This window comes from Bufo gargarizans, chromosome 1, assembly GCF_014858855.1.
Source record: "Bufo gargarizans isolate SCDJY-AF-19 chromosome 1, ASM1485885v1, whole genome shotgun sequence".
NCBI classification, from domain to species: Eukaryota; Metazoa; Chordata; class Amphibia; order Anura; family Bufonidae; genus Bufo; species Bufo gargarizans.
Window position 1 is genome coordinate 126,304,247 of NC_058080.1, and position 27,840 is coordinate 126,332,086.

The window sequence follows — 27,840 nt, forward strand, 5'->3', positions numbered from 1 at the left end:
GAGCGCTTCCATAATGAAAGACCCTCTAGTTTTCGGTTTATAATAAGACGCACTGACAATTATTATTTTTCCCCACTTCTGGGGAACGCGCATCTGAGAAAGCGAAGAATACGGTTATTTCTTTCACATTTTCCTCCTAAACATAATTTACGAATTGTCCCAAGTGGGTTTCCTCATTGACATTGTTCTGGTTAGATCCCCTCCTGGACCGGATCCCTTTTAGATATTATCTGGGTTTTGCCTTGGGAAGGTGAAGCCAGGATTTCCCCTTTTTCCGCTCTCCCCGCACCCCATGATTGGGTGAATCGGGACGCAGCGTAGTACAGTCCATGCTGCTGGCTTAAAGGGACCACGTAAATTAGTGGTTTTACAGCAGTTGAAATACTACAACTCTCAGCGTGGCCTGACAGCTGGAGGGCCTCAGGTTGGAGGCTGCTGACGTGGGAGGCTATGTGACTGCCGGTCTCTGCTTGTGTCCTGCAGGAGCCTGCCCAGTGTCCAAATCCTGCAGATGTCCCTTACAGGAAGGATGGCGTCACCCAGGGTTTCCCTTCTTCTGTGACCGTCAGTGAGCTTTTCATTTGGTGTTTATGAATCAGTAAGCTCAGGATGAACACTGGCTCTAAAAACCTGCGTGTTCCGCTACCTAAAACATGATGCGTGAGGATTTAGTGAAGCCCAATTTCTCCATAGAACCTGGAAAGTAGACGGCATTTATCATGTAGAGAAAGTTAATACAAGGCACTTACTAATGTATTGTTATCTATATTGCTTCCTTTGCTGGATGGATGCATTTTTCCATCACATTAGACACTGCACCCTGCAGTCCATCAGTGGTGGTTGTGCTTGCACACTATAGTAAACAGCGCTGGCCTGTCTGCTGACAAGGACTGCGAGGACCGCACATGCGCTGGAGCTTCTTCCTGTAGCGTGCAAGCACGACCACCACTGATGGCTTGCAGGGTGGTCACAACCATGGAAACAAGCAGTGTATAATGTGATTGGAAAAACGAATCCAGCCAGCAAAGGAGGCAATATGGACAATGGCAGGGGGGGACAGGGACGACCCTCCCTAGTGTCACCTGCGATACTGGTGAGGCTCGGGTCCCCACCTGCCATTGGCTGCTCCTCCCTGATACCAGGTGTGTGCAGGGAGAAGCGGCGTTGGGAGTGGGGTAAATATATTACCGATGAGGGGCCCGGCACAGGTCGGGGGTGGGGGTGGGGTTTGAGAAATTGGATAACCCCTTTAACTTCCTCTACATCATAAATGCCATTTGCTGAAGTGACGCAACCCCTTTCAGTCCTCAGGGCTGATTCACTCAGCCGTGATCTGTCCGGGAAACGCGATCCGTGTGTCGGCTGCATCTCCCGACCTGAACTGAGTGCATCCTACTGTTTTTGTAGTCGGCTCTTATCTGGTTGCGGGGATTTTGCAGTGTACCCACCTGATGATGAGCACAGTACAATAGACCCTCTATCAGATGGGAACAGACTGCATCGTTGGTTCTGGTCGGGAGACGTGGCCGACGCGCGGGTTGTGTTTCCTGGACCGAGCAGTCGTGTCCATCAGTCCTTAGCCTTCGACTAGGAATCAGACGTGTACGGGTAGGTGCACTGGTTATTCAGATTTTACAGCATTTCTGCGCCAAATCCACACTAGTGTTGCATGCAGATTTTGGTGTATTGCCCATTCACATTGGAAAGGATGAAATCTGCGCTGAAAAACCGCACCATCGCCATGCCGCAAAATCCAGAAACCACGCGGTAGGTCAGGTTACGAGTGGAAAATCTCTGCACTGTGCGAATGACGTTCATTTGCTGGGACTGTATTAGGCCTCTTGCACACAAACGTGCGGCCCGCAAATTGCACTTTAATGGGTCCGCGATCCGGCCGTTCCACAAAAAGATAGGACATGTTCTATCTTTTTGCGGAATGGAAGTACAGGACAAAACCCCACGGAAGCACTCCGTACGGTTCCGTTCCGCACCATTGCACATCTCCGTATTTGCGGACCCATTGAAGTGAACGGGTCCGCATCCGCGATGCAGAATGTACACAAAACTCAATACAGCCACGGAGCGCACACGTTCGTGTGAAAGAGGCCTTATGCTGTGGATTTTCTGGGATTTTTATACTGATGACCTAGGCCATCGGTGTCTGATTGGTGGGGGTCTGACAAAGGGGACCCCACCGATCAGCTGTGTGAGAAGGCAGTAGCCATGTGAAGTCATGTTTATCGGTCACGTGGCCTAGGCACAGCTCAGCCCTACTGAAGTGAATGGGGCTGAGCGCGGTAAAGAAGCACAACCGCTATACAATGTGCGGAGAAGGCTGCCGTGCTCACAGGAGCGTCTGATTAGCAGGGGTCCCCGGGTGTCAGACCGCCCACCAATCAGATACTGATAATGACCTATCCTCTGGAAAGATCAATCCAAAAAAAAAAAAAGTCGGAAGACCCCTTTTAATAAGCATCCTGCTAAGGGGTTCATGACAGAGTTGAGAGCACCCGTCCTGTGTGTCTGCCAGGCTTGCAGGGGTTAAGGATACTGCCGAGCCGACTGTGCAAGGCTCTTGTCAGCAGTCCAGTAGAAGTGAATGGGAGCTACAAATCTAACCTGGCAGAGCCTAAGCCCCCGTTATGTAACGGTCTATGAATCTGCCACGTGTGAACATGGTCTTGCCCTTCTTCAGTGCCAAGGTGCTGCCACAATGCCACCAAAGCACTTTGAAAGCCTTGTTTTTCGACAGCTCCACCTGAGATCCACAGGATCGGTTACTTTTCACCTTGTTAAACCGGAGTAGGAATCCCAAACAGGTCGTGCGGGCAAAGTGCAAGTCAGTAATCTACACCTCATTTACCACCGCCATCTCTGTGAACTTTGCTCCGCTCCCGGGTAGAGCCGGATTCTCTGCTGACCTCTCGCATAATGCCGCAGATGTGCAGGTCTCTCCGGCAGCGTACACTGCACCTTTAACCCTATAGTTAGAAGGATGTAGTGTCCTGCACTGCTACATGGACACAGTGCTCCTATAGGCTCACAATAGAAGGACCCACGTATGTCAGCACCACCTAGATGGCGCTTGCTGCGTACAGCTTTCCATGGGTAAGTTATCTACTCTCCAGCATAGCCCCCCATTGAAGCTATGCTGGAGAGTAGATCGCTTGCCCATGGAAAGCTGTACAGCAAATCAATTAAATCTGTACGCAGCAAGCGCCATCTAGTGGTGCTGAGATATCGAAAATGGGGGGGGCGGGGGGAATGAAAAAAAGGTTTATTAGAAAGTGATTGATCTCTTACATTGTTGTATCATATCGAATAAATTGTGATTAAAGGGTCACTAACTTTTCACAAAATGTTGACTTATAGGTCTGAGCGCTGAGACCCCCACCATCCCTAGAGCGAGCCTCTCCTTGAGGCCTCAGGCTCACTAACATGTGCCGGCCGGGCCCGTGCTGCGGACCCCAAACTGCGTGCATCGACCGTGGGGATCGTGGACCCATTCACTTGAACGGGGTCTGTGATCCACATCTGACTGTCCGCACCGCAGAAAGTAGTAGTACTTCCGTGGGCTTCTGATCTGTGCCTCCGTTCCGCATCTCCCGGATTGCGGACCCATTCAAGTGAATGGTTCCGCCTCCGTGATGCGGGGAGCACACTGCCGGTGCCCCGTGTATTGCAGGCATGAGCCCTGATGCTGAGGACGGAATAGGGACGGCCCCGTAGACTTCTATGGAGCCTGCCTCGGAAAGCAAGCGCACTAGGCGTGCGCTTCTGTCCCCTCGTTCTAGGGGATCAAACTTTTTGGTATTTCTCTGACATAGCAGAACTTTTGTGAAAAGTTGGTGGCCCTTTAAAAGGTTTTCTGGACCTCGGATATTAATGATCTATCCTAAAGGTAGGTCATCAATATCCAATCGGTGGATGTCTGACCCCCTGCTCCCCCACGATCCCCCGTTCTCTGCAGCCTCTGGCACCAGAACTAGCATTTTTCAATGTGTAATGGTCGTGGCGGGACTAGCTGATCGTGGGGGCGTTGGGTGTATAACCCCAAGCGGTCAGATAGTGATGACCTGTGAGGATAGGTCACCAAATCATGGCTGTATCTAGTGTCCATAGGCATTGTAAGGACGGAGGCCCAGATTTACCAATCCTGTATATGGCGTATACAGCGGCAGGCTGGACGATGAATCTGCTGCAGGGACAGACCCTTTTCTGAAGTCATGTCTGCTGTCGGTTGGCTTACTTTGAGGCAGATTTTGACGCCTGAAGTGTGGCGCAGTTATAGCGTGTTAGAAACCCTCCACGCTCCAATTTGCGCCACTTTTTAGTCCGATTTTTGGCGCAGACACAATAGTAAATCTGGGCCATCTAGTGGTCAGTGTGCAGTATTACATGCTGTGTATGTCACATTAACCCTGAGTTCTTTTTCTTCTTCTAGTGCAACAGAATGGAGCGAGACACTGCTCCTACACAGCCTCCCGGAAAAACCTGTACATTAATAAGGACACGAGAGTGATCTGCCAGGGGTTCACCGGAAAGCAGGTACTGATATTCCCTATGTGCTGCACCTATACATATTCCCTGCACTGGACAAGTGGCTTCTTCATCCTCCAGACCCATGTCCCAGTTGTCACATGCCAATGGGCCCACGATCCGCAACATAGAGCCAAAGATAGAACATGTTTATTCTTTTTGTGGTGCAGAGGCACAGACCCGAAAGCCCACAGAAGAGCCTCTTGGCGCTTTCAATCTGTACCTCCGCACCCCAAAAGATAGGTGAAGGTGTATCTTGCAGATTGCAGACCCATTAAAGTCAATGGGTCTGCCCCAAAGAATGCACGCGGCCAGTGCGGTACTGCGGTTTATGGATTGCAATATGGCCACTGACCCCTTACGTTAATGTGCATGAGCCCTAAACCATGCCGTCTTCCTGCTAAGTCCTCTTGGTGGACAAGGTGGGTTCTTTACTTTATTTTGCTTCATAAATGTCTGACTTGAAATGCACCAAATAAAAAAAAAAATATATGGTGTAAAATACGCCAGAAATCTGGTGCAGCCAGGATAGTAAATATAGACCAGGCTTCCTGTAGTGGTGTAGCCCACCACTAGAGGGAGCCTAGGAGCTTGCTGCATACTCATTATTAGGGCTCTTTCACACCTGCGTTCTTTTCTTCCGGCATAGAGTTCCGTCGTCGGGGCTCTATGCCGGAAGAATCCTGATCAGTTTTATCCTAATGCATTCTGAATGGAGAGAAATCTGTTCAGGATGTATCAGGATGTCTTCAGTTCCGGACCGGAACGTTTTTTTAGCCGGAGAAAATACCGCAGCATGCTGCGCGTTTTGCTCCGGCCAAAAATCCTGAACACTTGCCGCAAGGCCGGATCCGGAATTAATGCCCATTGAAAGGCATTAATCCGGATCCGGCCTTAAGCTAAACGTCGTTTCGGCGCATTACCGGATCCGACGTTTAGCTTTTTCTGAATGGTTACCATGGCTGCCAGGACGCTAAAGTCCTGGCAGCCATGGTAAAGTGTAGTGGGGAGCGGGGTCGCATGGCACGTCATCCATGCACATGGGGCGCTCTGACGTCATTCCGGAGCGCCCCGGGAGCCGCACAGACTGTAAGTATACCGCTCCCCCGCTCCCCACTACTACTATGGCAACCAGGACTTTAATAGCGTCCTGGCTGCCATAGTAACACTGAACGCATTTTGAAGACTGATCCGTCTTCAAATGCTTTCAGTTCACTTGCGTTTTTACGGATCCGGCGTGTAATTCCGGCAAGTGGAGTACACGCCGGATCCGGACAACGCAAGTGCGTTGAGCGAACTTGTGTTTTAAGTGTTGGGTCCAAAGTTCGGGTTATCGAAGAATCCCATTATGGATTCCACATTCTGTTATGGTCCTTGGTAGCGGAATCTATAACGGGATTCTTCGATAACCCGAACTTTGGACCAGACACTTAAAACACAAGATCGCTCAACACTACTCATTATACATTTAACTCCATAATACACTATGCCGTTCTCCCATGAGAACATCTATAAGGCTCAATGCAGGAAGGTGGGGATTCAGCGTATGGATATGGAGTTGCATATTCTAGAACTTATGTGTTTTCTACGGCTTTATACTCCAGGGCACATTTCATAGCCAGCAAGCTTTGGAATATGGAACTCGACTAGTCGGAGGAGTTTCGCCTGGAAAGGGCGGCAATAACCACCTTGGATTACCAGTGTTCAACTCTGTGGCAGAGGTAAGTGGCCTTGTAGAGCAATCCTAACCCAACAAGATTTCAATATTGATGTCCACCAGGAAAGGTCATCAATGACTGATCATTAGTGGTCCGACAGCCCCTCAGCACTGCCAGTGATCTGTTCTGCGGAGATACATTGCCCCATATTGTGGTAACTGCTGTTGGGGCCGTACAAGGTGCGGTTTGGTCCAGACGGTGTCTCTTTATTCTTGTGATCATTGATGGGTGCGAGAGGTCTTCTGGTATATTCTAGTCAGTCATGCCACTTCAACATGCGCACAGTGGTGCTTGGCTTTGTAGCCGTAAATGCAGTCAAGGTGGGCAGGTGGCTTCAGATCCCCCTTATAGGCAGGACCTCTGTCTGCTCTAATCGGCCACTGTTCAGTCTGTAAAGTATGAAACCCTTTTTTTTTTTTTTTTTTTTTTTTTTTTTTTTTTTTTTTTTTTTTACTTAAACCATATTGGAACAAAATATTAACCTTTCTTCTATCCGAGACCACCTGGGAATAAGTCATTAACACTTCTTATATACAAGACCACCAGGAAATAAAATCTAAACTCTCTTCTTTTTCTACTCTAGACCACTAGGGAGGAAAGCAATAACCCTTCTCGCCAAGACCACTAGGGAATGAAATGTTAAAAGCCAAAACGCCAGTGTGGAAGTAGCCTTACGACTACTGCACATGTTATGGTATCATGGTATATTTATAGTATGATTTTAACTTTTTTTTGTGCAGGCAAAGGCAGCAACAGGTGCCACGGCCTCTGTTATTTATGTGCCACCCCCCTTTGCTGCTGCTGCGATCCATGAAGCCATTGATGCGGAGGTGCCACTGGTAGTATGTATCACTGAAGGAATCCCCCAGCAAGACATGGTACGGGTCAAACACCGACTTCTCCGTCAGTCCACCACCAGGCTTATCGGACCGAATTGTCCCGGAGTCATCAATGTGAGTCATAGGAGTGTTTTATTTTTAGTTTTTATTTCCATGTTTAGATCTGTATGAAAGTAAGAGCTGTATATTTGGATAGGAAGAGTCAAGTCTAGGGTTAACTGCGTAGTAAATACGCCTGAATAATGAAGGTTATGGGTTCCTAAAGTAGTAGTAAGAATGGTCTGTATGGATGTTTTTTTACTTTTGTTAGAATTATTTTATTTTTTTAAATTGATCTGTCGCCTTTAAATCTTTTTTTAAGCCCGGAGAATGTAAAATCGGTATCATGCCAGGACATATTCACAAGAAAGGAAGGATTGGTAAGTAAGTGGTTTGCTGTGGGTGTTTGGATATATTTTTTGTATGGTTGTGGTCTATATATGCTTAACTCTGTAAGCGCTGCAATTAGGTTTCTTTTACATGACCGTGGGGAAAAAAACGGAACGTTAATGGATAAACTAAGATTTTCATGGCCATTTTGTGTGTGCTTCCATATTCCTTCCATCTGTCTGTCTTTAATATCCGTTTTGCATTTTTTTCATTAACGACTGTTAAAATGAAAATATGTGTAAAATATATATACATTTCATTTTTTTAAAACTAAAATATATAGTGCCGCCAATTCACCTCCCTCCTAGGTAGTTGCAACAAATAAAAAATAAATGAAATACTCCCCTCACCACAGATCGCGGAATCGCTTGCTCCACACTGGAGCTTGCAAGACCTGACTCCTCCCAGCATGATCATGTGACATTATGATGCAGAGTGTCGGGTCCTGCTACTTTCATAGTGTACCTATTTTTAAAGGGATTCTGTCACCTCGTTTTAACCTATAGAGCTGCGGACATGCACGGCTAGATCGCCGCTGTCATGTCCGCAATATACCTGTCCCATAGCGCTGTGTGCTTATATTGTGTTTAAAAAAAGATTTTATGGATATGTAAAGGAGCCTGGTAAGGAGCCCAAGGGGCTGTACTAACCTTCTTGGAGCCCAGCACCGCCTGCGTCCTCCGAATCTCCTTCTCGCTCACAAAGTTAGATTGTCGTAATCTTGCGATGCGCGAGCTCATGCATGCGCAGTTCCTTCCCTGAGGCTGATGCCAGCATAGGAGGAGATTCGGAGGGCGCAGGCGGTGCTGGGCTCCTTCACAGGGGGCATGGCTGGGCTCAAAGAAGGTTAGTACAGCCCCTTGGGCTCCTTACCAGGCTCATTTACATATCTTTAAAATCCTTTTTTTTTAAATATTTTTAAACACAATATAAGCACACAGCGCTATGGGACCGGTATATAGCGAACATGCTAGCGGTGATCTAGCCGTGCATGTCCACAGCTCTATAGGCTAAAACGAGGTGACAGAATCCCTTTAATGCCCTTTAGACTGAAGCACTTCGGTCTAAACAGCCGTTAAAAACAGACCCATTGATTTCAGTGGAGTCCATCTGGCCATCAGAACAGCCAAAAATAGGACATGTCCTATTTTTTGATTGCTGCTATTTAAAATACATAGGAATAGCCCTTAGGGCTCTTTCACACGAGCGGATGCCGTGCGGGTAATCTGCTGCGTGAAAGAGCCAAGCCCCGCTCCGGACAGCAGAGGCACGGAGCAGCAACATGACTGATAACGCTCCGCGCCTCTCTGTGATCTTTTTACTATGAAATCACAGCGAGATAAAGTTGTCACCGTGATTTTGTAGTAAAGGTCACAGAGTCACAGAGCATTATCAGTCATGTTACTGCTCCGTGTCTCTGCTGTCCGGAGCGCGGCTTGGCTCTTTCATGCAGCAGATTACCCGCACGGCATCCGCTCGTGTGAAAGATACCTTTAGCCCCTAACCCCTGTGATTATACCGTTAGGGTTGCGTTTTCTTTCGATTTTTCTGTACATGGACCATGGCAGGGTGTTGTGGGTATGATCTTCTAGATGGTGACATGAAAAATGTACTCTTAAAAGGATTTTCTGGGTGTAGAATACTGATAACCCGCCAATATCTGATCAGTGGAGGCGCTGTGCTTGATATGATGTGGAGGCAACAGCGTGCCTTCACGTGAACAGGACTGAGCTGCGCCTAGGCCACCTGACTGAACAGGACATCACTGGCGGGGGTGGATCGCTGAACCTCAGATCAGATATGTCCTTGGGAGAGGCCATTAATAGAAATATACTGGGAAAAAAAAAATACCCTTAAAGGGCATCTGTCAGCAGATTTGTACCTATGAAACTAGCTGAGACGGCAGGCAAGCAGAGGATTGCCAACGGGATGTCTGCTGGAGCTCAATATACTTTAGTGGGGCCGCCAGACAGGCTGTTGTGTGTTGGAATGAAATACGCAGATGTGAAGGAAGCCTGACCGGTTACATGTGCACTTGGCAGCTGAAGGCATCTGTGTTGGTCCCATGTTCTTATGTCCACATTGCTGGGAAAAATGATGTTTTAATATATGCAAATGCGCCTCTAGGAGCAACGGGGGCGTTACCATTACACCTAGAGGCTCAGCTCTCTCTGCAACCGCCACGCTCTCTTCACATTGACAGGGCCAGGCAGTGAAATGTCATAATGCCTGGTCCTGTCAGAGAGCAGAGCCTCTAGGTGTAATGGCAACGCCCCCGTTGCTCCTACAGGCTCATTTGCATATATTAAAACATCATTTTTCCCAGCAATGTGGACACATATGAACATGGGACCAACACGGATGTCTTCAGCTGCCAAGTGCACATGTAACAGGTCAGCCGGTGTCATAGGTCCACTCCAAAACTGCTGACAGATGCCCTTTAACAGCTTAAGGACCCAGGACGAGAATGCTCGTCCTAAATGGCCGTTACTTTGTGCCCCAGGACAAGCATTCTCGTCCTGCGGTCTGTCCCCTGCCCCATGTGCCTGCTGCATCCACCAGCATCGGTGATAACACAGATGCCGGTGGATTAACCCCTGATATGCCGCGGTCAGCGCTGACCTGAAATGCCTTGTCCAGTTTATGTAGTGCTTACTCTTTTTGGAAGCCCGGTTTCAGTGAATGAAGAGGGTCCTGTGTGCAACCACCTCATTTATGACATAAGTGTCCAGATGAAAATACCCCTTTTAATCGGACTCCCAGACAACCCCGTTTTTTAAAGCAAACCTGTCCTGTTGAAAAATGTCAAATATGGAAGCTGTGAACCTGTTGGAGACAGCCAGAGCTGTGATATGGAGACAACTATTGGACTATGTCCCCTTCTGGGATATTGATGGCATATCGCCAGATGGGTGCAGGTCCCACCTCTGGGACCCGCTACTTTCCCCAAAGTGAAGGAGAGCACACTGAGCATGTGCTGCATGTCTCCGTTCATTGCTATGGGAATTCCGAAAATAGCTGAGCAAGCACACTCGGTGAAGGGGGAGCACACCGCACAGGAGCAATCTCTCCATTCAGTAGCCAGCACTTCGCTATTTTCTGAATTGGTGGTGAATGGAGGGTGGTTGTGTATGCCTGGCTCTTCTCTTTACACTTCAGTGAGGGGGGTGGCTGTTTTGGTGACAGTAGCAGTTCCCACATCTGGGACCTGCTGCTATCTGACACTGTTGGTGTATCCTAGCGATATGCCATCAACGATGGGAATATCCTTTAACTTGTCCATTTACTACACGTATAGCTGGACGCAGCTTGCTGTGGCGTCAGCTGCTGATCCCCCGAGGCCGGACCTTCATTAATCGGCTGTCCGCTCCGCCAGCTTCATTTCCAAAATGGGTTGCTCCGTTAAAGTAAATGTGTAACCGAAAATATCATCTGCCAGTTAAAACCAGATAGTGACACTTAACCTTTTTTCTAATCGGAATTTTATTCTTTATACAATTCTATTTCCTGAACATAATTATGGGGTCGTCCATCTTGCCTGAGCTGATTTTAATTTTATTTTTTTACACCCGGTAGTGATTTCCTTTACAACATAAACTATGGATCATAGACACAATGGACAGGTGGGGCTCATTGACTTCTATGGGAGAGTTTTCTAGGCATGTTCTGTGATTTGTGGTCACCATTTAAAACCTTAGTGACCACCAATACTCCTTTTTATGATGGTCACTAAAGGCCTCAGCCCTTTTATGGCAACCCAGTCTGGAGAGCAGGGATGTTGCTCTCGCATGAGACGGACCCCTGCTCTAACGTTCCGGACCGGCAGAAGCGCTGATGCGGGCCGTATTACCCCTCAGATGTTGCGGTCTGCTGTGATGGTGGCATCTAAGTGTTTCTCATCCACATCCTGCAAATTACATTGCAAGATGCCAATGTTTCTGCAGGGCAGTCTGAAGCCTAGTGGATGCCCCAGCGCTGCCTGCAGTGTATCCTTGCAGGCTGCCCCTCTCCGGCACAGCCCGTATGTCACTGACCATATAGGTCTCTTGTACTACATAAGCAATACAAGGGAATTATAGAAGTGCTCAATAGATCGATTTATTAGTTCCCTTGGGAGACTGTTAAATTGTTAAAAAAATATAATTAAAAAAAAATGAAATAAAATTCTAAGTAAAAAAATAAAAAATACAAAAACGTTGCAAAAATAAAATCCTCTCCTCACACTTGGTATCGCTGCATCTGTAACTACTCATAAAACCTATGAGGAACATTTATTAAGACCGGCGTTTTTGAAGCTGGTATTAATATCCACGATACCTGGCGCCGGCCTCTACATAACTTCAGCAGATCCACCGGCGCTTCTAAATGTAAGGCCTCCTGCACACGACCATGCGCGCCCCGTGGTCATTCTGCGGCAGCAATGCACAAGCACCGTCCATGGGGCAGCCGCAGCGGTCCACAATCCGGCCGTTCCGCAAAAAGATAGGACGTTCTACGGTAGTATGGGACGAAACCCCACGGAAGCACTCTGTAGTGCTTCTGTGGGTTTCCGTTCTGTGATTCCGTTCTGCATCTCCGGATTTGTGGATCAAATGAAGTGAATGGGTCCGCATCCGTGATGCGGAATGACCACGGAACGGTGCCCGTGTATTGCAGATCCGCAAAGGCGGTCTGCAATACGGCAATGGGCAGCACACAGGAGGCCTAAGACAGCTTCACAGCTGACTTAAATTTAGATCATTTTCTACGCCTAACACAGGCGTAGAATATGGTAAAGGAGACTGGCCTGCCTATCCGTCCCCTTCCCCACCCACTATTTTAGACCTGACGTGAGGGGGAAAGTCGCATATTGCAGCACAAAGGACCTTTGCACCGTAATCTGCGCCAGAAATACACCTAATGTAGGCATACTTCTGTTTCATGACTCTGTGCGAGTATTGCTGTTTTAGCCCATCCCCCCCCCCCCTCCCAGAAAGTTAGCTTACCGCGTGGTCATTAAAGGGGTTGTCCGTTTATCTTAAGGATAGGTCATGAATATAGGATTACTCATCGATATCAGATCAGCCGAGGTCCAACCCCCCCCCCCCCCCCATCCATCCATCAGATATATGCAGAAAACGCAGTGTGACTAGTACAGCAGCGTTTATATTGATGACCTGTCCTCAGGATAGGTCATCAGTATGTGATCGGCACCACCGCCGATCAGCTTTTTGAAGAGGAGGCAGCGTTCCATACAAGCGATACGTCCTCTTCATTACACTGCCTGTCGTCTCGGAAGCAGAGTGTGATTACAAGTACTCACTCCATTCACTTGAATTACACTGCGCCGCTGCTGCAAGGGAGACAATTCCTAGTGTAATGAAGAGGAAGCAGTGCTCGCATGGAAAGCCGGTCCCGAGTGCCTGACCCTCACCGATCACATGCCGATAACCTATCCTGAGGACAGGTCATCAATATAAACAAGCTATCGAGGGCCTTTAATAGTCCCAGTTGTATCCTCTACTTTTCCCAGGCCTGACAGCAGGGCCCCCCTCTCCCAGTTTTCACAGCAAAGCTTTCCATCCCTCTATATACTTACCTCCTTATATACTCTATTGCTGCGCCCTCTGCTGGCAGGGAGCGGTGTTCCTTAGTCCCAGCATCAAACACGCACTTATAAGGGAAGGGGAGAACACAGTAGGTGAGGGTATAGGCTGTGTGGTGGCAGCATGGTCATTGCAGATGGTAGGCTTTCCTGAAAAGGGGGGGTTTTCAAGTTACTCTTGAAGGTTTGGCTGTTGGGGGGGGTTTATAGGTTTGGGTAGAGGGTTCCAGAGTAGGGGAGAGGCATGTGAGAAATCTTGTGGTCGATTGTGTGAACAGAGGAGGAGGTCCTGTGAGGATCGGAGATTGTGTGGGGATGTATAGAGAATGCAGGTCGGGGGGGGGGGGGGCTGATGGGAGGCCACATAGGAGGATGTTGCAGTAGTCCAGGTGGGAGATGACAAGGGCATGCACTAGTATTTTTGTTGACTCGGGTGAGGCAGGCACGAATACGAGAAATGTTCTTAACACGTTAAGGACCCAGGATGAGAATGCTCGTCCTAAAAAGCCAGTACTTGGTGCCCCAGGATGAGCATTCTCATCCTGCGGTCCTTCCTCCCCCTGTGTGCTGCTTCCACCAGCATCGGTGATGATGCCGGTGGATTAACCCCTCATATGCTGCGGTCAGAGCTGACCACGGCATATGGGTGATTTCCGCTCCCTCATCCATCGGGTCCCCACGCTGCTGTGGCGGGGACTCTATAGTTGCCATGGCAGCCAAAGCCATTCCAAGGCTTGGGGCCCGGCATGTACGGAGGCCTAAGAAGCCCAGCCCCCAGGCTGGGTCTCCTAGGCAACTGTTAGCATCTTACAGTGTAAGACACTAAGGCCTCTTTTACATGGGCGTTGCGGGTGACGTGCAGGAAAATGTGCGTTTTTTTTTGTTTTTTTTTCACCGCGAGTGCAAAGCGTTTTATTGCGTTTTGCACGCGCGTGAGCAAAATTGTCATGTTTGGTACCCAGACACTAACTTCATAGAAGTTCGGGTTTGGGATCGGTGTTGTGTAGATTTTATTATTTTCCCTTAAAACATGGTTAATGGGAAAATGGCATTCTTAATACAGAATGCTAAGTATATTAGGGATTTTTTTTTTTATAAATAAAAATACTTTTTTTGGCTCAATTTTACCACTATCGTGAAGTACAATATGTGTCGAGGAAAACTATCTCAGAATGGCCTGGATAAGTAAAAGCGTTTTAAAGTTATTACCCCATAAAGTGACAAATCTCCCCCCCCCCCCCCCCCCCCCCCCCCCCCCCCCCCTTCTTCCAGGCAGCGGACCTGCAAGACTGGAGGAAGCGTTGTGCTATTAACTGTATTGGACAGGTCAGGTAGGGAGAGGACACTTCTCCATGTTCAGTTTTAGGAAGCAGGAGGAGGAGAACAGTCTGAGTAGGAGGGAAGTAACATCTGGGCCAGAGAGGTAGCTATATATAGGTGGTATTAGAAGCCATGGGACTCTTGTATAAAGCATGAAGGGCAGCGGGCAAAGGCTGGATGATGTATCGAGCCTCCGTGGTGACTAGAGTTTCCGTCCAGCCCTGCTGTAATTGTAGTCCACAAATGACACTAATTCTGCGCATTCAACAAACGAGGCACAATTTCATGTGAAAATGAAAATCCTATTAAAATTCATAGAGCCGTTCCTCATACAAATAGCGGTTTTACACATGTGAGGAGGCTGATGCTACCGCGTTAATAAACTGCCGCCTGTCTCTCGTGTGTCGTTCCCCTGCAATCACCGGTATCGGAAAATAAAATGAACGGCCGGGAAAAGCCCTTGACAAAATCAGTTTTGTTCTCAAAGCCAGTAATTAGATTTTAGGCTGTCTGGGTTTTTTTTTTTTTTTTTTTTTTTTTTCCTTTTAATATTTCACATTTTTTATTTTATTTTTCTTCAGTTTTTATACCCATGTGTGAGTTAAGCGCAGACATGCGGGAAAAGATGAATATTAGTATTCTGCACATCTCTGCGCCCAGGATAGTACCCATAAACTGAAAATTGAAAAATCAAATAGGAATGCAATTACATTTTGTAGATATATATATATATTTTGTGCGCTCGTAAAGCGCAGGTTTAATGGCGGAGTCGCACTGCTTCCCTAAATTTGGAGCTGAATAAAAAGGTTATTGTGAAATGCGCAGGCAGAGGCGGTTTAGTAGGGGAGGTATGGAGGTTCACCAGTAAATGAGCGCCACAACAACTCCCAGCATGCCCTGACAGCCTCCTTTGGCAAGTGTCCAAAAATCCACAGCTTTGTAAAAATCTGCACCTTTGCATTTTCTGGTGGAAAATTCCAATGGGTGCACCATTAAAAAAAAATATATATATTTTTCTGCTCTTGCCCCAGGGCGAGATGTGTTAAGGCTCCCATTTGTTTCATTATGATGTGCAAAACCGAGAGTTTTAAAATATCAGTGTCATACAGCAGAATGCTGTTTCTATAGTGGTGCCCTACAGTATTGTGTAAGGTGTTGTTGGGGCAAAACCCCCCTTCTATAATGGTCGGGGTCCCAATTGAAGTGTCCTTATGAGCGCTCAGAGAGCGGACACAGACGCCCTGCTGATTCAGATTCTTTTATTCCACACAAGGAGACATCTTTCTAACACTACAGATAATCCTAGACAAATCTTGCCCACCACCAAGGGGGTGGAAATCGAAACTAATGATTGATTCGTTATTCATAAAAGGCAATACTTCCGCACTATACTAACAGAGTTCTAATAATTAAAACGTTTCTGCAGCATCTTATATCAAAGTTGACATTCTTCAGCATTACATCCCGAAAGTGAGAAAACAAAACGTAACTCTGATAAGGGGAGCTGCTTACCTTGGCCTTGTAGCTAGAACATTTGGTTTAGGGTCCATTCACATGTCCGAATCCATTCCGCAATTATGCGGAACGGTTCGGACCCATTAATTTTCAATAGGGGCTGCAGAACTGAAGTGCGGATGCGGACAGCACACAGTGTGCTGTCAGCATCTGCACTTCCGTTCCGCAGCCCCGCAAAAAAAAATAGAGCATGTCCTATTCCTGTGCGCAGACACTGCCAAGAAAAGGCATTTGTATTGGGGTGCCGGCCATGTGCGGTCCGGTGTTTTGCGGTCCTGCAATTTGCGGACAGCAAAAAACACTTGCGGACATCTGAATGGACCCTTTTTCACAGACTCCCTACATCCTGCCAGCTGGCTCATTAATTTTCCACGTATGCACAATTCCCCCATTTTGAGATATCTTGGAACTGACATCTTAACCCAGAGGTTGTGTATATTCTGTACCGAGTGTGCCTTATTGTATTTAAGTTAAGATTTAACTTTTATTTAGATCATTAAAATAAATGAGACAGTGGAGTAAAGTGAACTCCTACACTATTTAGGGAAGCAGGATGGGGTCTAAATAGACAGAAATAGGCCTGGTAGCGTTCCTTTATTGTAGGGGGTGTTTTATATGTAATGAGGAGGAGCCTAGTCAGGTCAATAACTCTCCCTGCGTGCTTGACCTAATCTAGTCGGTGTAAATGCTTCAGTGGCTGTAGTCGGGGCACTCGTCCTTAGAAGGATGACCCCCAGCCTCGGGCCTATACTGTAGGTCCCTATACTCTTACCTCCCTAGTAGTAATTTCCTGTGTCATCCTCCGACGCGTTTCGCCAGGTAGGAACTTGGCTCTTCAGGGAAAAAGGATGTCCAGGCGCCAGAAGCAGTGGCTGTGCACCTGTTTCGATCATGTGGCAGTTTGATAGTGCTATTGCGTCTCTTACTTGCGTCCCACTCCACCCATATTCAGTTACCTGTCAAGTCTAAGCGGAGACGTACACAGCGAGGTGCCGCCTCCTAGATGGGTCGGCCTCGCTGTGCTCTGCTGCTGGCCGGAGATGACGTGGTACTCGGGCGTGACTAGTTGTCATGGGGCTCTCGCACCGCGTCCCCGGCCGGCTCTCCGTGCAGCAAGGTTCTTGTTATGATCACTGCGTGTCATATTGGGCTCGGTTAGATTTAGAAAAGGAAATTTATTTAACTCACAGAATTAAGGTTACATTAACCCTATCTATCTTGGATGTTATAGTGCGATTTCTAGATACTGTGGTATCTATATTCACAAACTCAGTATTAGGTTAGCATACGTTTTACTTGTCGGGGTATGGGAACACTAGCCTGTACTGGCGCCTTGAATAAATAGTTCTTGACTGGAATCATATGTTACTTATTTATATATGGGGATATACATTGTCCAGTCCTACAGTGTATTATTTTTTACAGTCACAGTGGACTGGTATAGAAGTAGACAGGATTTTGGATGGATGGGTAGTTTACTCAGTTAGTTGGTAAAGCACATAGATGGACCTGCCTTCTGTATATATGGTTCGTGTTTTTACTACAGGAAGGGCTTTTATGAGAGATATTCGTTTAGGCCATTTGGTGTTACAGATTTCAGTCTGTAGATCCACCTCGTTTCTGCCTTCAGGATCATTTTGTCCCAGTCTCCTCCCCTCCTTGGCTTTGGGACATATTGGATACCTATAAATTTAAGGCAGGTAGTGTTTCCACCATGGCAGAGATTACAATGCCGTGCCACTGATTTATTTTAAATATCATTATAGTGATCTCTAATCAGTCGCCTGAATTCTTTTTGTTTTGCCTACGTAGTCGAGGGGGCAGGAGCATTGTACCAAATACACTACACCCATGGTAAAACAGTTCACATAGTCACAGATGGCGTATTCTCTGCCTGTATGTGAGCACGTGAATGTCTTGGTTTTCAGTACCTGGCTACACGCCGTGCATCTACCACACTTGAATGTACCAGTAGGCTCCCTTGACGGCCAATTACCAGTGTTAGTGGGGGGCTGATGGTGGCTGTTAACCAGTCTATCTTTGAGACTTCTTCCCTTCCTGTATGTTATCAAGGGATATGGTCCTATTATGTCCTCCAGGTCAGGGTCTGTTTTAAGTATTTCCCAGTGCTTTGAAAGCACCTGTCTAACCTCTTGATGGGCATCATCAAAAGTCCCTATGATGCGAGCAGTATTCGAGGGCATAATAGTCCGTCCTCTTTTTCTTTTGGTATGAGGAGCATATCTCTATTCTCCGAACATGCTGCCTCATAGGCTACTCGCAGTATTCCATCAGGGTATCCTCTTTCCCTGAATCTGTACCTTAGATCCCTTGCTTCACTTTTAAAAATTTTTTATGGTGGAGCAATTGCGCCGGAGTCTAAGGTACTGACCCTTGGGTATGCCTTTATGTAGGGCATAAGGATGGGCGCTCTCCCAGCGGAGCAAGCTATTGGCAGCTGTCTTTTTTTTACGGTAAACGGAGGTGATTATGTTATTTGGGCCTCTTTCTATTAACACATCTAGAAATGGTAGTGAATCATGACTGTGTTCAGATGTAAACCTAAGACCCAGAGCATTATCATTATTCATCTCCATAAATTCCGCGAAGGATTCCGCAGTCCCTCTCCACAGTACAAAGATATCGTCTATGAACCTCAGCCACAGAACTATCATATCTTGCCACTTGTCCATCCTCTGAGCCAATATCATTGGCTTCCCACCAGCCCAGGAGCAAATTTGCGTACGACGGCGCACAAGAACTGCCCATAGCAGTGCCCCTGAGCTGGTGGTAGTAGCGGTCATCAAAGATAAAATAGTTCTTGGTGAGGCTGAAGTTCAATAGATTGAGTATAAATTGTTTGTCGAGACCGTCTTTTGTCCCTCGTGGATAGGTAGCTTTCTACTGCCTTGAGGCCTAGGTCGTGTTTAATCGAACTATATAGGGCCTCAGCATCTATGGACACACATATGGTTTGATCGTCCATACACACACCACTGAGTCTTAATAAGAGATCAGATGTATCGCGTATGTAGGACGGTAATGTCTCCACAAATGGTCTTATAATTTTATCAATGTAGATGCCTATGTTCTGCCCTAGGCTGCCTACCCCTGATACAATGGGCACCCTTTCAGGGGTGTAGTGCCCTTGTGAATCTTGAGTGTAGAGTATAAAGTAGCCGTGACCGGGTATTTTGGGAGAAGGAAGTCCAGTTTTGTCTGGTCAATTACTTTATCCCGCAGTCCCTTTTATTTAAGATTTGCCTCAGTTCTGAGAGAAAAAGAGGGTTCCAACTGCCAGCCGGAGGCCGGATTCCCCCTCTGGTATTGATGCAGTTCCCAAGACCTCTCAATAAGGCCCCATGCACACGGCCGTTGTTCACAGCCGTGTGCGGGCCGTGGAACCGCGGCCTGGATCCCTCCTGAGAGCAGGAGCGCACGGCGTCACTGGTTGCTATGACGCCGTGCGCCCCCTGCTGCCGGCACAGTACAGTAATACACTGGTATAGATCGTACCAGTGTATTACTGTATTGTGCCTGCAGCAGGGAGCGCACGGCGTCATAGCAACCAGTGACGCCGTGCGCTCCTGCTCTCAGGAGGGATCCAGGCCGCGGTTCCACGGCCCGCACACGGCTGTGAACAACGGCCGTGTGCATGGGGCCTAAGGCTACTTTCACACTAGCGTTTTTAGTGGATCCGGCAGGGTTCAGCAAAAACACTTCCGTTACTGATAATACAACCATCTGCATCCGTTATAAACTGATCCGGTTGTTTTATCTTTAACATGGCCAAGACGGATCAGTCATGAACTCAATTGAAAGTCATTAGAGGATGGATCTGTTTTCGATTTGTGTCAGAGAAAACGGAACCGTCCCTATTGACTTGCATTGTGGGTCATGACTGATCCATCTTGCTCTGTATCTCAGGACGGAGAGCAAACCGCAGCATGCAGAATGCATTTTGGAGCGCTCCGTTCTGTTGAGTTACGTTTTGTCTCCATTGACAATGAATGAGGACAAAACCGAAGCTTTTATATATTTTTTTTTTTTTTTTTTTTTCGGTATTGAGACCCTATGATGGATCTCAATACAGGAAAACATTAACGCTAGTGTGAAAGTAGCCTAATCTTGGTAGTTTCTCCTTTTTGGTACAGAACCTGTTGGTGCACATAAACATAAGCTTAATCACCGCATATACTATTTTATAATTAGAGATGAGTGAATTTCCGCTTATGAAATTCGTTCACACTTCATTTGGTGGTAAAAGGTGAATTGCGTTATGGATTCTGTTACCACGAACCATAACGCAGTTGCATAACAGAAGGCCTTTAGAGACATTCCGTTATTCATTCCATCATAATAGAAGTCTAAGGGCTGCAAAACGGATCCGTCCCATTTCCGTTATGCATGGGAGGACTCCTTGCATTGTTTGTCTTGCCACCAGGGAGCCTCCACCCACCCTGCTATGGGGAGAGGGACTACAGGGGGGTTATACTTGGATCATCAGGCCCTGATCTTCTTTGTGAGACAAACTGCCAACAAGACATAAGAATACGTTTTTTGAAAGTCAAAGGGATTGCCAGACAAGGCAGAGTTCTTGAACTCATGGGACTGTGAGTACAGATCCAACAGTCTGTTTCTGTCTGTGTCATTGAGTCCTCTGAATAGCACCTGGTGGTGTCAGATAAGTGCATTGTCCCAATTATCCTTCAGTTGTTGGTACAGTGCTGTTGTTCCCAGGATTAGGGCGACCATCAGCAGGAGGATCTTGATCCTCGGGCGTTGGAACTTTCTTGCAGTGAGAAGCGTGTGTCCAGTTGGGATTTGCTTCAACTTTTACTGCTGTATGAGTAGTCAACAGGACTTGGCAAGGACCATCCAATTTTTGTATTTATTTTTTAATATCGCCACCCAGTCTCCTGGTTGCAGACTGCGTGTTCTTCTACTGGATCTGGAAGGGAGGCAAACACCTTTATGGGTGTGCTCAAGCCTCTTTGAGAGCCCCACAAGCTACATGCGGGCCATCATTGTTCATTTGCAGCTGTTGTGGAAAATACAATCCTAATCTGGGCGCGCTTCCAAATAGCATTTTAAATGGGGATAATCCTGTTTGATTCAATAACTTCAGGGACACCATACCTGCACACCAGTTCACTGACCAGCTTCTTTGTTATGTTCTTTGCATTTGCCTTTGCTACTGGGAAGGCTTCCGGCCACCCTGAAAAGAGATCAACACACAAGGACAAAATCCTATACTCCTGCCTAAGGCAGTTGCATATAGTCTATCTGCAGTCTCTGGAATGGGTAAAGTGGCCTTGGGTGTGCTTGCTTGGAGTCTTCACCACTTGACCGAGATTGTTCATTGCACAGACCATACATCCTTGTACAAAACGAGCGGCTACTGTATAAAATTCTGGCGCAATCCACCCTGCATTAACCACGCTTAGTTAATAGGGGAGTGGGCCTCCTGAGCCATAGCTGGGTATAGAGGGCATGGTAGAAAATGTTGAACATGGAATTTGGAGAAACAAGGACATTAGGTATGCCCCCTTGTTTTGCCCAATTTTATTATTTATTTATTTTTCTTCCCTCCTGGAGGGGTTTGTTAAAGCATTCTTTGAAATGTCCTCAGGTCTCAAGGCTCTCACCAGGGTGATGGCGGCATTTAGTGGCTGGAGTGCAGCTCGTTTGGCTGCTTTGTCTGCTCGATCATTGCCTTTTTGCTTCCACTGTGGTACATCTTGTATGAGCCTTTACCTTAAAGGGGTTCTGCACTTTGTTTAAACTGATGATCTATCCTCTGGATAGATCATCAACGTCTGAACGGCGGGGGTCTGACACCCAGGACCTCTGCCGATCAGCTGTTTGAGAAGGCAGCGGCGCTCCAGCAGCGTCGCGGCCTTCTCACTGTTTACCGCCGACCCAGTGACGTCACGACTAGTATCAACTTGCCGGGGTTAAGCTCTGTTCACTTGAATGGAGCTTGGCCCCGCCCAGGCCAGTGATACTAGTTGTGACGTCACTGGGCCGGCGGTAAACAGTGAAAAGGCCGCAACGCTGCTGTAGCCTGCTGCCTTCTCAAACAGCTGATCAGCAGGGGTCCGGGGTGTCTGACCCCTGCTGATCAGATGCTGATGATCTATCCAGAGTATAGATCATCAGTTTAAACAAAGTACAGGACCCCTTTAATAATAGAGACCACCTCTGGTAATAACAGATCAAGTACAGTGTCTTTATTTTTAATTAGCTGGCCTGCTGATGTTAAAGTCTCTAGCCCGCCATATGGGTCCATAGTCATGTGCAATACCAAAAGCATACCTTGAGTCCGTGTAGATGTTCACCACCTTCCCCTTGGCCAAGTTCCACGCCTCAGTGGGTGTCTTCAGCTCTGCCTCTTGCGCTGACATGTGAGGTGGCAGTGGTTCAGCTATCCCTACCTCATGCTGTCCTCTCCCATGAACCTGCTTCCATCTACAAAATATTCAAAATCAGGGTTATCAAGGGTGTTTTCATGGACATGATTAAATCCTTACGTTTCTTGTTGCATTAGGTCTCTTTCACACTTGCGTTGTCCGGATCCGGCGTGTACTCTATTTGCCAGAATTACATGCCGGATCCGGAAAAACGCAAGTGAACTGAAAGCATTTAAAGACGGATCCGTCTTCAAAATGCGTTCAGTGTTACTATGGCAGCCAGGACGCTATTAAAGTCCTGGAGGGGGGACGGTGCGGCTCCCGGGGAGCTCCAGAATGACGTCGGAGCTCCCCATGCGCATGGATGACGTGTCCATGCGATCACGTCATCCATGCGCGTGGGGCGCCCTGACGTCACTTTGGAGCGCCTGGGGAGCCGCACGGACGGTAAGTATACTGCTCCCCCGCTCCCCACTACACTTTACCATGGCAAACAGGACTTTAGCGTCCCAGCAGCCATGGTAACTATTCAGAAAAAGCTAAACGTCGGATCCGGTAATGCGCCGAAACGACGTTTAGCTTAAGGCTGGATCCGGATTAATGCCTTTCAATGGGCATTAATTCCTGATCCGGCCTTGCGGCAAGTGTTCAGGATTTTTGGCCGGAGCAAAAAGCGCAGCATGCTGGGGTATTTTCTCCGGCCAAAAAGTTCTGGTCCTGAACTGAAGACATCCTGAATTTATTTCTCTCCATTCAGAATGCATGGGGATAATCCTGATCAGGATTCTTCCGGCATAGAGCCCCGACGACGGAACTCTATGCCGGAAGAAAAGAACGCAAGTGTGAAAGAGTCCTTAATTGTACACGGTCATGGAGGCCATGTTCCATCATGTCATTTAGGAAGGCTGCCTGTACCTTCTATGCCCTCTTCCCCCATTTCTGAATCTGTGATTGGTTACAAAGTAGCAGGATTCAGAGTAGTACATCTTTTGAAAGAAATGTTAGCGGGCACGAGGAGTGCACACTGGAGTCTGAGTTGCCTGGCCATAGAAATATGTTTAGGTTGAACCTGTGTTAACATGCAGTGTATGTCTTGAGGTGTTTGTACAATCACCGGGTAGTCAAACCCAATTTCAGAGGCTCTTTCTGTCCCTGCCTGCACTTCCGCTACCGCCCTGACACAGGAGGGGGTGCCTCTAGCGTCAGGATCTAATCTGGCTGAAAAGTACGCCACTAGCCGTTGGCAGTCACCAGGTTTCTGTGCTGTCCTGTGATCCTGCATTTCTGAACAGAACAGGTTAAATACCTCATCCTATTTTGGAACACCCAGGGCTGGGGCTGAGGTTATGCACAGCTTCAATGTATGGAAATTATTCACTGCCTCTTCTTTAAGATGAAAAGGGTCAGATGACAGACAATCATACAGAGGCTACATTAACATGGAGGCATGTCTAATCCAGGGGCGACAGTATGACAGCAGCCCCAAAAACACCCTTAGGCTTTGTGCTCCTTTGGGCACTTGTATACTTTCAGCAGCCTCCTTTCTTTCTGGGGTTAAGTGGCGAGCTCCGTGGGAGAGGCAGTGTCCTAGAAATACAACCTTGTTTTTACAAAACTGCAGCTTCTGTTTTGAGGCTTTACAGCTGTTCTGACGTTCTAGGAAAATTTAAGAGATGTAGTTGCTTCACAGCAAATTTCATTGTCTTCAGCACACCGGAGCAAATCATCCACGTATTGTAACAGGACCACTGAGCTGGGGGGTGCCCAGATTGTAAGGATAGATTGCAGAACCTGTGTCAGGGAGTTCTGAGCTCCTTGAGGCAGGACGGTCCAAGTATACTGGTTGCCCTTAAATGTAAAGGCAAACAGATACTGACAGTCAGGATGCAACGGGACACTAAAGAAAGCATTTGCCAGGTCTATCACTGTGAAACACGTAGCAGTGGATAGAACTTGTGACAGTAAGGTATGTGGGTTTGGCACTATTGGAGTTTGACTGTTACCTTGGTAACTTCTCTAAGATCATGAACCATCCTGTAACTGACACGCTGTCCCTTAAAGGGAACCTGTCATGTGGATATTTGATTATAATCTAATTATATACAATCATTAACTACTAAAAAGTACCTTAGATGTATTCACTTACTGGTGTGACAGAAGGTTACCTCATAATATATACACAAAGATGCTGCATGCTAATGAGCTGTTTTGAGTCCAGCGTGATGTCATTGAGTCCAGTGTTTATTTAATTCAGAGCTATAGCCACTCCCCTGCCCACCTGCTGCTGATTCGTATGGAAAAAAAACTGTCAATCTGCAGCCGGTAGGCGGGGAGAGTCTGGAGCTCATAAATATTGATGACTCATTATCAGCTGGAGCTTTTCAATACAAGATGTTGGCAGATTGACTGACTGGGTCAATTAACCGCCTCCAGACCGCCTAACGCAGATGTGCGGTCCGGAGGCGGCAGCCCTGCGCACAGTGACGCATATACGCGTCATCTCGCGAGGGCCGAGATTTCCTGTGAACGCGTGCACACAGGCGCGCGCGCGCTCACAGGAACAGAAGGTAAGCGAGTGGCAGGCTGGAGATGTGATATTTTTTTTTTAACCCCTAACAGGTATATTAGACGCTGTTTTGATAACGGCGTCTAATATACCTGCTACCTGGTCCTCTGGTGGTCCCTTTTGTTAGGATCGACCACCAGAGGACACAGGCAGCTCAGTAAAGTCGCACCAAACACCACACTACACTACACTACACCCCCCCCCCCCGTCACTTATTAACCCCGTATGAACCCATGATCACCCCATATAAACTCCTTGATCACCCCCCTGTCAGGCTCCGTTCAGACGTCCGTATGATTTTTACGGATCCGCAAAACACATACGGACGTCTGAATGGAGCCTTACAGGGGGGTGATCAATGACAGGCGGGTGATCCCCCATATAGATTCCCTGATCACCCCCTGTCATTGATCACCCCCCTGTAAGGCTCCATTCAGACGTCCGCATGTGTTTTGCCGATCCATGGATCCGTAAAAATCATACGGACGTCTGAATGGAGCCTTACAGGGGGGTGATCAATGACGGGGGTGATCAGGGAGTCTATATGGGTGATCACCCCCCTGTCATTGATCACCCCCCCCCCCCCTGTCATTGATCACCCCCCCCCCTGTAAGGCTCCATTCAGACATTTTTTTTTGGGCCCAAGTTAGCGGAAATATATATATTTTTTTTGTTTGTTTTTTTCTTACTAAGTCTCATATTCCACTAACTTGTGTCAAAAAATAAAATCTCCCATGAACTCACCATACCCCTCACGGAATCCAAATGCGTAAAAATTTTTAGACATTTGTATTCCAGACTTCTTCTCACGCTTTAGGGCCCCTAAAATGCCAGGGCAGTATAAATACCCCACATGTGACCCCATTTCGGAAAGAAGACACCCCAAGGTATTTGCTGAGGGGCATATTGAGTCCATGAAAGATTGAAATTTTTGTCCTAAGTTAGCGGAAAGTGAGACTTTGTGAGAAAAATAAAAATAAAAAATCAATTTCCGCTAACTTATGCAAAAAAAATAAATTCTATGAACTCGCCAGGCCCCTCATTGAATACCTTGGGGTGTCTTTCCAAAGTGGGGTCACATGTGGGGTATTTATACTGCCCTGGCTTTTTAGGGACCCGAAAGCGTGAGAAGAAGTCTGGGATCCAAATGTCTAAAAATGCCCTCCTAAAAGGAATTTGGGCACCTTTGCGCATCTAGGCTGCAAAAAAGTGTCACATCTGGTATCGCCGTACTCAGGAGAAGTTGGGCAATGTGTTTTGGGGTGTCATTTTACATATACCCATGCTGGGTGAGAGAAATATCTTGGTCAAATGCCAACTTTGTATAAAAAATGGGAAAAGTTGTCTTTTGCCAAGATATTTCTCACCCAGCATGGGTATATGTAAAATGACACCCCAAAACACATTCCCCAACTTCTCCTGAGTACGGCGATACCAGATGTGTGACACTTTTTTTGCAGCCAAGGTGGGCAAAGGGGCACATATTCCAAAGTGCACCTTTCGGATTTCGCAGGCCATTTTTTACACATTTTGATTGCAAAGTTCTTCTCACACATTTGGGCCCCTAAATTGCCAGGGCAGTATAACTACCCCACAAGTGACCCCATTTTGGAAAGAAGACACCCCAAGGTATTCCGTGAGGGGCACGGCGAGTTCCTAGAATTTTTTATTTTTTGTCGCAAGTTAGTGGAATATGAGACTTTGTAAGAAAAAAAAATATTAAAATAAAAATCATCATTTTCCGCTAACTTGTGACAAAAAATAAAAAGTTCTATGAACTCACTATGCCCATCAGCGAATACCTTAGGGTGTCTACTTTCCGAAATGGGGTCATTTGTGGGGTGTTTGTACTGTTTGGGCATTGTAGAACCTCAGGAAACATGACAGGTGCTCAGAAAGTCAGAGCTGCTTCAAAAAGCGGAAATTCACATTTTTGTACCATAGTTTGTAAACGCTATAACTTTTACCCAAACCATTTTTTATTTTTTTTTTGCCCAAACATTTTATTTTTTATCAGACATGTAGAACAATAAATTTAGCGAAAAATTTATATATGGATGTCGTTTTTTTTGCAAAATTTTACAGCTGAAAGTGAAAAATGTCATTTTTTTGCAAAAAAATCATTAAATTTCGATGAATAACAAAAAAAGTAAAAATGTCAGCAGCAATGAAATACCACCAAATAAAAGCTCTATTAGTGAGAAGAAAAGGAGGTAAAATTCATTTGGGTGGTAAGTTGCATGACCGAGCGATAAACGGTGAAAGTAGTGTAGTGCCGAAGTGTAAAAAGTGGCCTGGTCATGAAGGGGGTTTCAGCTAGCGGGGTTGAAGTGGTTAAAGAAAGTGACCCAGCATTTTGCTAACAGAATCAGTCACTTATATATGTTGCCCTTAGTTAGGACACCATAAAACTGGTGACTGGTTCCCTTTAACTGGTTTCTTCTTTATTGGGAACAGCGGGCTATTAGCGGGAGATACTGTGTTTATCAATACACCGGCCTGGAGAAAACCATGAATTTGACTAGCCACTGCTATCTCCTGGGCATGACAGGGGGGTACTGCTTCACTCGAGGGGCTGATATCCTGGCTTAAGATGCACAGTGACCGGAGACACGGGGAGTTTCCCTATGTCTGTTTTTGATGATGCCCACAAATCCTTCAGTACCACCTCAAGAACAGCCTGGTCTTAATAGCGACACAGGCAGGGCCAGTGTCTCTATTAAGGGAAATAATACTTCCTCTACACGGGTAGTGCCGTCGGGGTAAAAGTGTATGTGGGCTCCCAGTGCTTGCAAAACATCAGTCCGTAAAAGAGGTTCTGGCAGGTTTTCTTTTACTAGCGATTAGGTAACAACAGTACTGTCTTTGTTTATTTCTGAGAAAATGGAAAAAATAAAATAATTTTAATAGGGGATCA

General features: G+C 46.9%; 1 protein-coding gene across 1 annotated transcript in view; it reads left to right on the forward strand.

The window, feature by feature from the left end:
* The window catches only part of SUCLG1 (succinate-CoA ligase GDP/ADP-forming subunit alpha), a 59,492-nt gene that overhangs the window by 2,617 nt on the left and 29,035 nt on the right, over positions 1-27,840 (forward strand). Inside the window, exons 2-5 of the mRNA XM_044298059.1 lie at positions 4,445-4,548; positions 6,144-6,260; positions 6,998-7,210; positions 7,458-7,515. Coding sequence (XP_044153994.1) covers positions 4,445-4,548; positions 6,144-6,260; positions 6,998-7,210; positions 7,458-7,515 — 492 coding nt within the window. The remainder of the gene's footprint in view (positions 1-4,444; positions 4,549-6,143; positions 6,261-6,997; positions 7,211-7,457; positions 7,516-27,840) is intronic.